The following is a 15,517-nucleotide window of genomic DNA, read 5'->3' on the forward strand; positions in this document are numbered from 1 at the left end:
AGCCGTAGTTGAGGCTTTTCCTCTGGTTGAATGCGCTTTAGGCCTCTCTTGAAGAGCTTTCTTAGCTAACTGATAGGCCAAGGAAATACAGGAGACTATCCATCTTGAGATGGACCGCTTAGAAGCTGCTAATCTAGTATTGATGGGACCATAATTGACAAATAACCGGTCCATCTTTCTAATATCTTTAGTTTTATCCGAATAAAACTTCAACACCCTCTTAAGGTCTAAAGAATGTAAGGCCCTTTCAGGGGGCGTAGAAGGATTGGGAAAGAAAGTGGGTAAAGTAATTCCCTGATTGATGTGGAACTCTGACACCACCTCTGGCAAAAAACTAGGATGAGTTCGAAGAACCACCCTATTTGCATGAAATACCGTGTAGGGTTCCTTACAGCAGAGAGCTTGCAATTCGCTTACTCTACGAGCAGAGGTAATTGCGACCAAGAAAGCCACTTTCCAATTAAGTGCTGCAAAGAAGACTTGTTAATTGGTTCAAAAGGTGCTCCCATCAGCTTGGTAAGGACCACATTGAGCTCCCACAGAAGAGAAGGCGCTCAAACTGATGGCTACACCTTTTTTAATCCTTCTAAAAAATCCTTCACCACTGGCGTCTTACAGAAAGTACCCTGTATAGGTGATTTTCTGTACGCTGTGATGGCTGCTAAGTGTACCTTGAAGGAGGAAAATTGCAGCCCCGACTTAGCCAGATATAACAGTTATGGTAGATGTGAGAAGTTGGCCTGATATATGATGCTCGCTAATTCTAGTGATCACCTTGTATCAGTCCAAACAACCCTTATGGTGATTGGTTGTAAGTCAACTTTATAGACCAGCTATCCTAATGGTAGCATGGACAAAGCAGTCTTTGGCTAAACTCTTTTGGCATGTGAAGCCAGCTGTTATACCACATATAACCCCTTGAACACCAAATGAAAGGACACCACACAGGTAGTTATGAAAATAAACAAGATATTTATTAACATACACCTCTGAACTCTTTATGAGATCAGAGGGCTAAGCACATGACAAGACTTAAGAAAAATACGTTAAGTTGCACAAATTACAATGGTCCCATAGGGGCACAACAAACCATATACTAAGTAAATGGTATAAGGAAATCGATAGAAGGAATGGAGCTGTCCAGAGGCTGTAGGATCACTGGGACTACACTATCCTGACCTGAGTTAAGTAATAGGAGGCCCACGGGACGCGTGTGCAGAGTGTGAACTCACACGCGAGATGAGTAACAAAGTCAATGGACAGTACAAATTACGAAAAGGTAAGTATTAGACAGTTCCGACTAGCTAGGACTAAAACGACTCGAAATCTGGACAATAGGAGAGTCAATCTACCCTGGAGCACCGAAATGCTCTTGTTACCTCACCCACGGGCTGCGGGTGCATAGGTGTCAAAGTGTGTCGGGTTTCCGCGGTTGAAGTCTATGGGTGGATCAAGGAAGATGAAGACCTGAAAGCAGAGGGGGACAATGTTCACAGTCACTAGCCAGTGACTGGAGTGGAACCAGGAAGGAACCAGATGCTGTCGTCGCGTTCAGGTGAAGAGTGGACGCTTGACTGTGCAGCCACGTGGACCAGGTGGTGTCTTCGACGACCAGGATGGAGGCACGAGCTGTCCCACGCAGGCTCTCGCTGTCGGCGGTGTTGGATCCGGATTCAGAGTCAACAGGCCTTGGCAAAGGCAACCCATGAGGTGAGTGGAAAAGGAGTCTGGTGCGGACCAGGAGGGTCCGGAGTGCTTCTCCTTTGCAGGAAAGCAGGGGCCAGTCTGGAGCAACCAGACCAGCGGTGTGGATTTCAAGGATCATCGTCTAGGAGGCCACTAGCCAGCCGGCAAGTGACCAGACAACACGTTGAGCAGCAGTCAAGCAAAAGGGCCCCACGCAGATCTCATGGATGCTGGAGGGCTGATCTTCTGTGCAGGAGCTGCTAGGGGGTGGGGCTTCTCAATCCCCAAAGCACTTCATCGAGGATGCCTCTGAAGTCGTGCTGGAAGCGAAGTGCAGTTTCTCCAAGATGGCCGGTCCCACGTGTCTCGTCGCACCCACGGATCTCAGTTGTGCTGCAGATGTAGGTAGAGGTCGGAGAGGTCTGGAAGTCCGGGTCTCGTTGGGCTCTGAAGTCTGGATCCACTCGGGAAGAAAACAAAGTGAACCGCTGGAACACTTGATGGTGCCTGCTTGTGCAGGGTGGTCACAAGGGAGATTTCTTCAGTCTTCTGTGGAGCAGAACGTCGAAGTCCAGAGTTTCTTCTTGCAGAGTTTTAAATCAGGATTAATCTAATTTGGAATGGGACCAGCTCCTACCTTTATTCTCCTAAAGGGGGCTGAACTATGACTAGGTCCCTCCTATGGTTGGGACCAGGATGGGGGGGTGGTTACACCCCCTATCCTTTGCCCAGTTTCGCGCCAGAGCTGGGGCTGGAGTGCCCCAGCAACTGGTTTGAACCAGTGTATGCACAGGGCACCTTGTGTGCCCCAGGCATGTCTCATTCCTTTCAGGCCTGTCCTACCTAATACACAAAATCCTGTCTGGGGTGGTGCTAGCACCTCCCAAGGCAGGAAACCCTTTGCCCAAGCCTCCCTTGCTGGAAGGACTCCCAGCAGCAGGAGGTCAGACTTGTGTCTGTGGTGGCAGCATCCATTTTGTGATGCTGAGGCTTGAGTTAACTTTAACCGGGGTTCACAGTTACATACATGTCGTGTCCCTCTAAAAGGGTGGAATGCTACCCCCGTCGCCAGAACTGGCGAGGGGGTAGTATTCCAATTCGTATGACACCTTACTCGACATGTTTTGATAATGCTATGCCAAAGTTAGCAATAACCGCACGGTTATAATGGTATAGCGTTATCATGGAAACAGCTTAAGGACTTTGTTCCGAAAGCTGCAGACAGGCTCAGCTCATGCCAGAGGACGATCTCGCATAATTCCAAGCACTCTGCTCCAGGATTGTTAAGGCCTGCCATAGGAGTGACTTATAGGAGTATATGTGTCCATTTTAGGTTTAGATATAGGTATACTATATCTAAAGCTAAGGGTGACTACACCACCTTGCTCCAGCTGATTGATCAGCCAGTTGTGTCAGATTTGGATGGCCGGCCAGGGGTGGCATAATACATGCTGCAGCCCCTGGTAGGCCTTGGGTTCACTTATGCCCTGGGTACCTATGGTACACTGTACAAGGACTTACAAGAGTGACCCAATACCAATTAGTTATGTACCTAAGGTACATGGAGTCCATTTTAACAGAGAGAGCAGGAAGCCTGGGGTGCTGAATAGCAGGATCCCAGGCCAACAAAGTCGAAAACCTGCTAAACACTAGGCAAAAAGTTGGGGGTAACCATAGACAGATATCCACCTTCCTACGGTAGAATGTCCTGTTCCGGTCCTGTAACTGGGTCATGTCCGTTATTATTCAAACACCAGATGTAGAAACGCTTCCATTTGAAAGCGTAGGAGGCTCTACTAGAAGGCCTTTTAGCTTCCTCGAGGATGCTCATACAGTCATCAGGTAAGTCTAAGTGCCCATATTGCAAGACTTCAGGAGCAATGCTGTCAGCCGTAGTGAAGGAAGGCTGGGATGGAATACTCTCCCTTGGCTCTTGGACAGCAGGTCCAGATGGCAAGGCAACCTCTGGGGTGGAACTTTGGAGAGTTGGAGGTCTGGGTACCACCACTGGCGAGGCCACTCCGAAGGTATCAGTATCATCCTGGAGTTGGTCTTGGTTATCACCACTGGAATGAGAGGTAGTGGAGGAAAGGCATAGAGCAAGTTCTGGGACCAGCTTAGCAGCGCATTCCCGCTTGATCCTAGTTGGGGAAACCTGGATGCGTAGACTGGGCATTTGGCGTTTGTTGCGTCTGCAAACTAGTCTGTCTGGAAAGCCCCAGCGTTGAAAAATGCCTTGAGCAACGTAGTTGTTTAACACCCAGTCGTGCGCCTCTACAAACTCTGAGGAAGTCGGCCTGGACATTTAGGACACCCGACACGTGGACTGCCTTGATGGTTAGACGTCTTGCCAGTAACCACTTCCAAATTGCTGGCGCCTCCTGGGACAGAATTCTGGACCTGGTGCCTCCCTGCTTGTTCAGGTTAAACATTGTAGTGGTGTTGTCTGTCTGAACTAAGAGGGAGTTGGATCTCAGAGACGGGAAGAAGGATTTGAGAGCTAGCTGGACTGCCCTCAGTTCAGCGAAGTTGATATGGTAACCTTTCTGTGTCCGACCACTGACCTTGCACCTGGAGGTGATCCATATGGGCACCCCAGCCCTGCAGTGAGGCGTCTGTCACAATAGTTTGCGTTGGAGTCTCTTGGTGAAAGGGAACACCCTGCAGTAGATTCGATCTTTGTCCACCACCTGATGGAGTCCTTGGCCGACTGGGGAAGGGCAATCCGATCCTCCCACTTCCATGAAGCCTGTGCCCACTGGTCCTCCAGAGCCTGCTGAAGAGGACGCATGTGCAATCGAGCATTGGGGACAATGAAGATGCACGAGGCCATGGACTCCAGGAGAGAGGACACTTGTCTGACCGAAGGGCGGAGAGTCTGTAGAAGCTCCTGAGTCTTCTTCCTGAAAGATGCGAATCTCTTCTCCGAAGGACACACAATTCCTTCCAGCGACGATCCTAGGTAGTGAATGCTCTGAGTGGGGTTGAGAATCAATTTTTTTAAATTGACTCGTAGACCCAGTTTGTTCAGAATGTGGAGACTAAGACAGATGCGACTGAAGCAGAGATGGAGTGTAACTCTTCAGAAGCCAGTCGTCGAGGTATGGGTAAATGAAAATTCCTCGTTTGCGTAGAAAAGCCGCCACCACTGCCATGCACTTTGAAAAGGTTCTTGGGGCTGACTTGAGTCCGAATGGCAGAACTCGAAACTGATAATGATGCCGAGCCACTAGGAAACTGAGAAACTTTCGATGCTTCCCGGACACATCCAGTCTCCTTGATGTAAATGGGGGAAGATCTGGTGTAAAGCCAGCATTCTGAACTTTCTTTTTGTATGTATCTGTTTAAGATGCGAAGATCCAGAATAGGCCTGTACTCCACAGAAGGACCTTTTTTCTCGACCAGGTAATAGCGAGAGTATATCCCCTGGCATCTCTGATGAACTGGGACACGTTCTATGGCTTCTTTTAACAGAAGACTGTGTACCTCCTTTTGTAGGATGGAATGACACAAACTGAGTTCCCTCGGAGGAATTGAAGGAGGTGGGGTCTTGAAACATAGTAGATATCCATTTTCGACAATATTTAACACCAAATTGTCGCTTGTTATATTGTGCCACTCTTCCAGAAAACCAGCGATACTTCCTCCTACCGGAGTGGACAACACCTTTAGAGAAGGCATCTCCTCATTGTCTCGCTGGCTGGTTTGAGGTGGAGGCCTGTTCATTGTTGCCTCTTGCCCTCCCTGGTCGTCTTTGTTGGAAATGAGACCTTTGCTGTTGTGGACCCTGCGACGACCACTGGTTCGATTGACCTTTCTGTTGGAACTGGCGTTTCTCATTGGAGCGAAAACGCTTACGAATGTCTTTCTTCTTCTCCAGACCCACCACTTTAACTGTGTCCAGTTTCGCTTCATTTTTGTCATCTCTTCGTCTGCATGGGGACCGAAGAGATAATAACTTAGTTAGCGACAAGACCTTCTTGTAAGATTTCTCGAAAATCTTGCGGATCTTTAGGAAGCTTATCTAAAAAACGACCCAGGGAATCCCATAAGGACCGGTTGTATCTTCCCAATACAGCAGATGCACAGTAAACCTTCATGAAAGAGGCCGATGTGTTGCACATTTTCCTGCCCATGGAATCCATTACTTTGCTGTCTCCATCTGGAGGAGCTGAGGAGGAAGACATAGATGACCGAGTCTTCCTAGCCGCAGCCACAATGATAGAATCTGAAGGCGGATCAGAGAGAAGAAATAATGGATCCTGATCAGGGGCCTTATATTTCTTAGCTATTTGTGAAGGCACAGAACCCACTGTTGCAGGAGTTAGAAAAGTCTGAGTGACAAGGTCAATAATGCCAGGAACAAGTGGGAGCAACGGTCTGACTGAGGAACGGTGATGCAGGGACTCAAATATTACTGAGGTAGACACAGTAGGATCCAACATAGTTATATTTAACTTGCTCGCTCCTCCACATAACACCTCATTGAAGTTAGTGAGATCGTCCACAGGTGAAACTTGTGATTGGGGTGTAGATGTAAATAGTGGGAGACTAATCTCTCAGAGGTCTTAGTAGACTAGGTAGACCAGGTGCGAGGTCTTCGTGGTCTCCTCCTTGGTGAAGAATGAAAAGATCTAGATCTATCCCTTGAATGCTTGGGACAGGATCGCAGAGAGTGTGATCTAGTCGGAGTTCTTCTTGAAGATACCACAGTGGGTGTCCTTGATATTCGTGGAGATCTCCGTGGTGTTTGAATTGGAGATTTTGACAGGCGGGAAGGAGAATAGGTACAGGAGTAGTCCAAACCAGGACTACTGATAGACCTAGCTTTCTTGCGCCTAGGTTCTTAAACTTCTGGAGAGCCCTCCGGTGAAACCTGTACAATATGAAGTTCAGGTGACTAAGATCTTGAGGGAGAGGGAGATGCTCCGGCAACCTCCTCCGAGGCCCCAGCATGTTCCTGGTCTCTCGACGTCGATGGCCTAGACGTCGACAAATGCCTCTCCCTTGACGTCGAACCATGGTGATGCCCTGTAGGAGTCAAGAGCTGTGCAGATTTAGAAGTCTTCAAAGTGGACCTCGACGTCGACCTGGCAGGACGTCGTGGCGACTTCGACGCCGAACAACCTAGACGCCGCTGTGATCTCGACGTCGCAGTGATCGACGTCTAATGGTGACCTGCTCTCGACGTCGACCGGTCTTCAGGTCTCTTAGACGTCGGCAAGCTTCTTGACGTCTACCTACGGCAAGGTGACTAAGAGTGTCTCGACGTCGATGGGTGTCTAGACAATGATACATGTTTCAACGTCGTTAGACCCGCATCTTGACCATACCTAGTGTCCAAAGCAGGATGCTTAGACGTAGAGGCCTTTCTGGACGACGGAGACTTACGCTGTCTCGACGTCGGAGACTGTTCAGGCCTTTTCTTCGACATTGGCTGCGACACAGATGGTGAACAATCTGGAATCTGCCGTTTTCTCGATGTTGTAGAGGCAGACTGTAGAAGGTGTCGATGCTTCTGATGAGGAGGGCTCTTGATCCCCAGGGCCACTTTCTGGATGGGATTTTCCTCTCTCCATCACCGCCTGAAGCGAAATCCTCTGTCTATCACTGAGTGTCCTTGAGGAAAACATTTGGCAGTGATAACAAGCATCTACCTTATGAATAGAAGGAAGACAGGCGCTACACACGGAGTGTGGATCTGACCTAGCCATCTTTTTTCCACAAGATGGACAATTTCTTAAGAGAGCTGGCATTTTGACAGAAAAAGATGACAAGTTTCTGTCAGAAAAAGAAGGTAAAACCTCTTCCAGCACAGGAGAATTACTGAACAGCAAGAAAAATAACAATTACGGACTAAAAAGTAAAAAACTGTTGAGCTCAAGCCCCAGTATCCTCACAGAAGGAGCCGGAAAAAAAACTGACCTAACTGCCACCTGTGGGGCATGCTGGAAGCATAGGGCTGAGCTTCTTAAAGGCAAAGTGCCTAGATTCTTGTAAATCTTAAAGGCAAGGTGCCAGTTGTCTTTTGTGTCTCAGGACAGTAATTCCTATGCAGCCTATGGGCCAAACTGCCTTCAATTACTTGTGTTTTTTTCCTTGTTCTGGAAAATAAAGAGATTCTTGTATGAAGCCATTTGGGTGTATGGTCTCTATTACAAGTTGTCTTAAGTAATTTATTACTATACAAGTATTGCTTAGTTGTTTTCTGGCTGTTTGTCCCTTTTTTAGACTGGGCTTTTATGGGGCTGCATAGTTACATATATGTTGGTCTTAATACATATTTGAGTGTATGTATAAACTTTTATATATATATATATATATATATATATATATATATATATATATATATATATATATATATATATATATATATATATACCTGTAGACTTGTAGTGCGCGATTTCTGCCCGGAGGCGTCCAAGCGCTAGGGTAACCAGAACCTACCGAAGAGCAGATGAGGAGGAAGCTAGGGATTAGTGGGGGGAATTAAACAGGAAAGTCTTTAATTGTTTACGAAACACAGTGAGGTTGGGATTGGGTCTGAGATGTAGTGGCAGAGTGTTCCAGGTTCTGGACGCATTGTAGGCGAACGTCCTTCCGCCTGACCTGGATCTTTTTATTCTTGGCGCCACTGCTAAAAAGGTCTGGCTGGAGCGAAGGCTTCGGTTGGGGATGTAGTGAGTAACTAGGTCACGTGAAATGCTGGGGCCTGTGTCCCAGAATGCTTGGTGGGCTATGCACATAGCTTTAAAAAGGACTCTCTGCTGAATCGGTAGCCAGTGAAGGCTGACCAGACCGGCCCTCACTGATTGTCTCCGAGGGATCTTGAGCAGTAAGCGCGCTGCGCAGTTCTGCACTATCTGCAGTCTGCGCAGAGTGTAATCTGGGGCGCCTAGATAGAGCACATTGTTGAAATCGAGGCGTGAGTGTATGAGGCCTTGTATGGCCACCTGTTTGGCTTCCAGGGGGAGGAGGGGGAAGATTTTATTTAGCATCCTCATGATGCCAAAACAGGTGGCTGATAGTTTTGTGGCTTGAGGGTTGAAGGACAGAGATCTGTCTAGCCACACTCCGAGGCTCTTAATATTGTTCTTGGGGGCTAGGGGGGGCCAGACAAGGAGGCCACAAGGAGGGGGGGGGGGGGGGAGGGAGGCCAAGATCTGGAGGGGCCTAAGAGCATCAGCTCTGTTTTATCCCCATTCAACTTGAGGGATGATCAAGACATCCAGGTCTTCACCTCCTCTAGGCATTCTCTAAGCCCACCTGACACAGGCTGGGTAGTCTCCTGCGCCAGTGAGACCACCAGCTGCGTGTCGTCCGCATAGGAGATGATCTTAACTCCGAATGGACGGACAACATCAGCCAGTGGCCTCATATACAGGTTGAAGAGTGCGGGGCTCAGAGAGGAGCCCTGAGGAACTCCGCACTTTAGAGGTCTTCTAGAGGAGACAGACTCTCCCTCAAAGACCCTGAAGGATCTGTTCTCCAGAAAGGATTTAAACCATGTCCAGGCTTTGTCCTTGATCCCGGCGCAGGACAAACGGTCCAGTAGGGTGTCATGACTGACCGTGTCAAATGCCGCGCTTAGATCAAGGAGGATCACTGCCACTGATCCTCCTTGATCCAGGATTTTTCTAGCTTCCTCAGTGACTATGAGGAGAGCTGTCGCGGTCCCGTGTTTCGGTCTGAAGCCCGTCTGGGTGGGATGTAGTAGTGATGATTTTCCAGGAAGTTCACTAGCTGTTGATTAATATATTTTTCTAAGACCTTACTCACCCATGGGAGCAGGGAGATGGGGCGATAGTTGGCCAAGTCAGACGGGTCTAAATTGGGTTTTTTAAGCAGCGACCTGACCATGGCCTGTTTCCAGACGGTCGGTACAGTGCTGGAGGTGATGGATGCGTTTAGTACCTCCCTAATAATAGGCAGGGTGATCTGAGAGGCAGCCATAATTATTTCTGGTGGAGCAGGATCATCCGGCGATCCGGACTTAACATTGCGCGCTAGTGGTTCAAGGGTGGTACGGTCTAGTAGGGGAAAGTGGGACATGGTGTGTTGAGATAGAGAGTTGGTTTGGGTAGATGAGTTTATTTTTTGGGGGGGGGGGAAGGCTGAATAGATAGTGTTTACATTCTGATAACAGAATACAGCGGCATCATTGCAATGAGTGACGGATTTCTCGAACCGCAATGCAGGAGGGGGGTTCGTTAACTTTTTAACGATCTGGAAGATCTCCTTAGGTTTGGACTTGGCCTGTAGAATTTTTTCGGCGAAATAGGTGGACTGGGCTGCTTTTATTTGAACTTTGTAGTCTGCCGAGTCATCTAAACGCCAGCGTCTTTCCGACCTTCTACATAGGCGTTTCTTGTGCCTGAAAGCCTGCCTGTACCAAAGGGCAGTTTTTTGGGAACGCTTCAGCATAGTCTTGCTCATTGGGAGAGTATCGTCAAGAGTTTGAGTGATCCAGTTGACATAGGCTTGATTTGCTAGGACAGGGTCTTTCTGATCACTGGGTTGAGAGCTGGTGAGTTTGGTAGACCAGTTGTCAACCTCGAGGTGCGACCAGGCTCGCCTGAGCCTTGAGGTAGGGGCGGGTGACGGTGGTTTGAACGAAGTCCAGCTGATGGGGACCAAAAGGTGGTCTGTCCAAGGCAGAGGGATTGGTGAGCTGACTAAGAGGTCGGGCAGTTGCTGAAGACAGGGTCCAGCAAGTGGCCTTTGGCGTGAGTGGGGGAGGTGACACGTTGGGTGAGTTGCAGGGCCGCTAGATCGTCTGTCAGGGTGGCGGCTGTGTGGTCAGAGAGGGAGTCGAAGTGGAAATTGAGATCACCTAGCAAGATGAAGTTAGAGGTGGTACTGACTATCGGCCACACTGGATGGTAATGTTTCATGGAACTGCTTGAGGGGTCCGGGGGGGCGGTAGATAAGAGTACCAGAGAAGCAACTGTTGGGTGAGAGTTCGATATTAAAGCCAAGACTCGCACAGTCCGGGATGGTTTCAAAGGTGATTCGGCAGTGATATTGTTCCTTGTAGATAATAGCCAGGCCTCCTCCTCTCCCTTTAGGTCGGTCTTGCCGTGTGATTTGGAAGCCAGACGGTAGAGCATCTACTACCGCGGGATTGGAGTCGGAGGTGAGCCAGGTTTCCGTCAGGAACAGTATATCAGGAGTGTATTCCTCTAACAAAAGTGCCATTTCAGCACTGTGCTTAGGCAGGGAGCGGCAATTTAGTAGGAACATGCGAAAGTCGTGTGTGGGCTCAGGGCTAGGTTTGTGTTTGAGGGGGAGGCGGCAAGTGGGGCAGGTTTGCGGCAGATCCTCGGCTGGATAAATATGCAGAGTGCAGACACTGGCAGAGGGCCTTAGTCCATAGAGGGTTTCTATGTTGTAGCATCTGTGCTGTAGTGGCTGAGATGCAGCCGGAATGTTTAAGCGATGAAATTCTCCAGTCAGGAGCAGGCCGCTAATTGCAGTGATGTCGGGTCTGGATGCCGCACTTGTCCCTTCTCCATAGTCAATAGTGCTGGTATTCGCTGTAGATGTATTGGCTCGGTCTCTGATAAAAAAGGAGCAGCTCCGTGAAACAATGCTGCCTGGGCCAGGCCACCAAGGGACTTTTAGTATCATTCTGCACGGTTCTTTTTTCATTTTCGTGAGCACTCGAGGGAGGGAATCGGCGTAAAGGCGTAGGCAAATACGCCTGACCAGGCCATCGAAAACGCATTCCCCCATGAGCCCCTTAGGTGATGCCAGTTTGCAAAGAATTGGCATTTCTTGTTCTGGGCTGTGGCAAACAGATCCACCGTTGGTATTCCCCACTTAGCAAAGATGGTCAACAGCGTGTCCTGATCCAGCTCCCACTCGTGACAGGTCGTTTTTTGCCTGCTGAGAGTGTCCGCTGTTGTGTTTTGATCTCCTGGAAGATGTATGGCCTTTAGAGTCACTCTGATCTATTGCCCATTTCCATATTTTCTGAGCTTCTTTTGACAGAGAGATCTTGTGCCCCCCTGTTTATGTAGTGCATTGCCGTTGTGTTGTCTGTCTGCACTAACTGTCTGCCCTAACGCTGCTCTCCCTTCTATTCTTGGCAGGAAGTCAAACAATGCGAATCCTATTGTCCTTAATTCCAATAGGTTTATGTGAAGGTGTTCCTGTTTGTTCCAACGTTTACCTGCGTTGTCTAAACGCCGTCCCTCCCTGTCTGGAGGTGCAGAAATAGGTGCTGATGGGTTTTTTGATTTTTGTTGCGCTGCCTGCGAAATGATAGAGTCCGGTTTAGGATGGCCAAGCAAACACGCCGGAGCGTCCGAGGGCGCCATATATTTTTTGTCCAAACTCGCTAGTACCGGTGTAACCATCGCTGGAGTGGTCATCACTTGTAACCCTTCCTTCCATACGTGGTCAATGATTGGTATGGACCTGACTGATTTTTGATAGGGCTCCTTAAAGTCAAAGAAAACATTCTGCCAGAGTTGTTTTCATCAGCAGCTGAAATCTCTTTGCAGCTCTCTCCATTAAGTTGTGGAATCCACCAATATCCACTGGTGGAGAATCTGCTGGCACTTGGGTGGGTGATGGTGGAGAGGGAATTAGGTAGTCATCCCATTCTATGTGGGGTTCCGTTAGCTCCCCTTCTTCGCGGTCTTCATCTGTGGTCACAGGATCCTGCTGCTGTTGGACCGGAGGTGTCTGCAGAGCAGTGTCTAGTAGGCTTTCCGTACTGCAGACTGGAGTGGTCGGAATAGAACGAGGACGTGAAGGTGGAACGCCTTGAGGGACCACAGATGGAGGAAACCTCTTATTATAATCCGCCAACATGAATTGCAAGTCCATCATCACTGAAGATGGCATTGCGATCATCTCTTCCTGAGGCTCTTGTTGGTAGCGATTGTGTGAGAAGCTGTGGTATTCCTCATAACCCTTTTCATCGTCATCTTCTTGACATTTTACGTGGAGTTCAGATGGGCTTCTGGCATACCCGAAGGGTCCGTCATCCTCCTCCTCATCCGACACTTCCTCCTCCAAAAGATGCGATGGGACCAGAGGAGTAATCTTGCTCGGGGAAGTCACTGCTGGCGTGATCTGCTTTTCTGGAGTTTGTCTCGTCGACGGGCTAGTCGACGAGACAAACTCCAGAAAAGCAGATCACTACTGTCGACGAAGGTCTTGTAGTCGTCGTCAGTGCAGTAGAACCATTCCTCGCCGACATCTTAATAGTCGTTCCATTCGACGACCCTGTTGTCATCACCCCGTCGTCGTCATCACCACTGTCGTCTATGTTACCGGTGTCGAAGCTGCTGTCGTCAACGCTCCTTTCGACGCGCACTAATACAATCAATGGTAGCCACTGTACCTCTGGGGTCGTCGCCGTAGATGATGACTTTTTCGTCGACTATGTCGATTTTTTCACTTTCTCCTCAGGAATACTAGAGGATGGCTTCTTGAATGATGCTGAAGCCAAAGGTGGTGTCTTTGAAGGCTCAGAAGAGGCTCTTTTGGATCCTTTTTCTCTCAAAGTGTGTCCTTTGCTCTCCTTTACTTTTGGCTAAGGAGATTTGGAAGGACTACGCCCTGAAGACCCTTGAGTGGTCTTTTTTAGGGCCTTTTCAGGACGGCCCCCTGTGTAATGAGCTTGAGGAGATATTGATCTTTTTTGAGATCTCCTGGAAGAAGAAGATGATTCATGGTCACTATCACTAGAAACCACCTCCTTTCTGGCCTTGATCTTCTGAAGCCAAATTAAAAGGCGTCCCTCACGATCTCTAAGGGTCCTGCTAGAGAAAGTGCAACATACCTTGCGATCCTTTGCTTGGTGGTCCAGATAAAGACAGTAAAATCAGTCTTCATGTGGGTCATCAGTGTAAAGTCTCTTTTTAGAGCAGGTGGCACAGGCTCTACAAAGACCCTTTTTCTCTTTTCCAGACATTTTCAAGGATGTAGATGAGAAATAGATAACCAAATTCTCAAATCCACAAGAAATAGAATGAAATCAAGCTTCTACAAAGTTGGAAATCCAGAGTTTGAGCAGAGCTCAAAGGAGACACCCTAGCACAACGTGCCGGTAGAACATCTCGGGGGTAGAAGGTTCTCTCAGGAGGGTTCTAGAGGGTGAGGAGCTCTGATTGGCTAAGTGAAATGTTTGGTCCTTTTTTACATAAAGGTTATGGGTTGCAAAAGGGAAATGGGTCTAGACCTTTTTTCAGATAGCTATACTGCTAAGCTGCTAGGCATTGCTTTTTTATATACCGGAGACTGTCTCGACAAAGGGGAAATGATTAAAGTACGTGAATCTATTGAAGCTACAATATTGGAGTAAACAGCATTTCCTTGTGCTACCGTAATACATCAGCTCATCGATAAAGCCAAACCGTAAAATGGTGGAATCAAGCAAACCCTGAAATGTACCTACTGAGAAGACCATTCACCCCGTTAAAGTGGCCAAAGCAAGCCCGTTTTTTCCCCTTGGTGATGTACCTACAAAAATCACATGGTCTTGTTTTATTCAGAATAAGATTGGTTATTTCTCTAAACTGGTGTGGTGTCCATTTGTAGTGTTTTAACTGTGTTACAATGTGTTTTGTACAGATGCTTTACACATTGCCTTTGAGATAGGCCTGACTGATCATGCCAAACTACAAAGGGGGGTAAGCAAGGGTTCTTAGCTATGTAATCCCCTTACCCAGACTAGGATAAGGGTCCCTACTAGGACAGGATGCAAGCCACTGCCAACTAGAGACTCCCATTTCTAACAGTGCGTAACAGTCCTTTAAACTAAATGTCTTTTAATAATGTTGATAGTAAACACATTTTTTCGGCTTGAATAATGGAATGGCGGGAGCACGTGCAGTGCACCAAATCATTTTGTGCGAGTCTGACAACTAGGAATGTATCCCCTTAGAATTGTTAATCAAGTATAGAAGATAATTCATGTACAAGATGTGAATTACCTTAGCTTTGTAACCATCACAAATCAACAAAAAAACAGGCTTACTTCCACTAATTGCGTCTTGTCGTAGTGCTTCCTGTGTCTGTATATACACTGCCCAAGCAATGCATAAAGTTTTTCCAGTTGACATACATTATATCCATGGCTCTTCTGAGTAACTTTGTCCAATAGATTCTGGGGGAAAACACATAAGGCATTTAAAGAGATGCATTTTGTTTAGGCAAGTCTTCAAACATTGAAATTCCAGATGAAACAATACAAATGAGGTAACCACTAGTTCTGCTGTTCACACGACTGCCTTATTTGAGAACATTCATAGATGCCAAATTTCCTACGTCCACTTGTGACTAGAGAGTCCTGTCCCAACCCCCCTTAATGTAATTCTGAAACTTCTAGTCCTTGCTTTATACTGTGTTAAATAAGACGACAATTCCCAGAATTCGAAGAAAAAAATGTGACTGACCCAACTAGTCACATGTACCTGGGCAACTTTGCAGCTATGCACATTCGCAGCAAAGGGTGCAAACTCAGTAAATGCACAAAAAGAGAGCACAATGAACCATTTTAAATCACACATTCACAGAATAATAAAACAGAGTTGGAAACCTCATGGAGGCCAGATATTAATAACTATGTGGCGATTTAATGCCAGTTTTCTGATCTCAGAGAAAGGTCTTCCCTACCACCTACAAGTGGAACGAAAGAACAAGTTACTTACCTTCGGTAACGATATATCTGTAAGAAACAGTAGTAGTATTAGATTCCTTACCTTAGAATAGATACCCCAGCAATACCAACCCCGGTGGTGGGTCTGCGAACCAATAATCACATCAGAAAGTCCTGGAGGACGGAACGGCCAAAGAAGCCATCCCTCCGGACTTG

The 15,517-nt window shown here is 47.7% G+C and overlaps 1 protein-coding gene across 1 annotated transcript in view; it reads right to left on the reverse strand.

Annotated features, from left to right (window-relative positions):
* Window positions 1–15,517, reverse strand: part of ATAD2 (ATPase family AAA domain containing 2) — a 315,004-nt gene that overhangs the window by 14,793 nt on the left and 284,694 nt on the right. The window contains exon 27 of the mRNA XM_086966184.1: window positions 14,681–14,809. Coding sequence (XP_086822310.1) covers window positions 14,681–14,809 — 129 coding nt within the window. The remainder of the gene's footprint in view (window positions 1–14,680; window positions 14,810–15,517) is intronic.

Source organism: Lissotriton vulgaris, chromosome 4_1 (genome assembly GCF_964263255.1).
Source record: "Lissotriton vulgaris chromosome 4_1, aLisVul1.2, whole genome shotgun sequence".
Classification (NCBI taxonomy): domain Eukaryota; kingdom Metazoa; phylum Chordata; class Amphibia; order Caudata; family Salamandridae; genus Lissotriton; species Lissotriton vulgaris.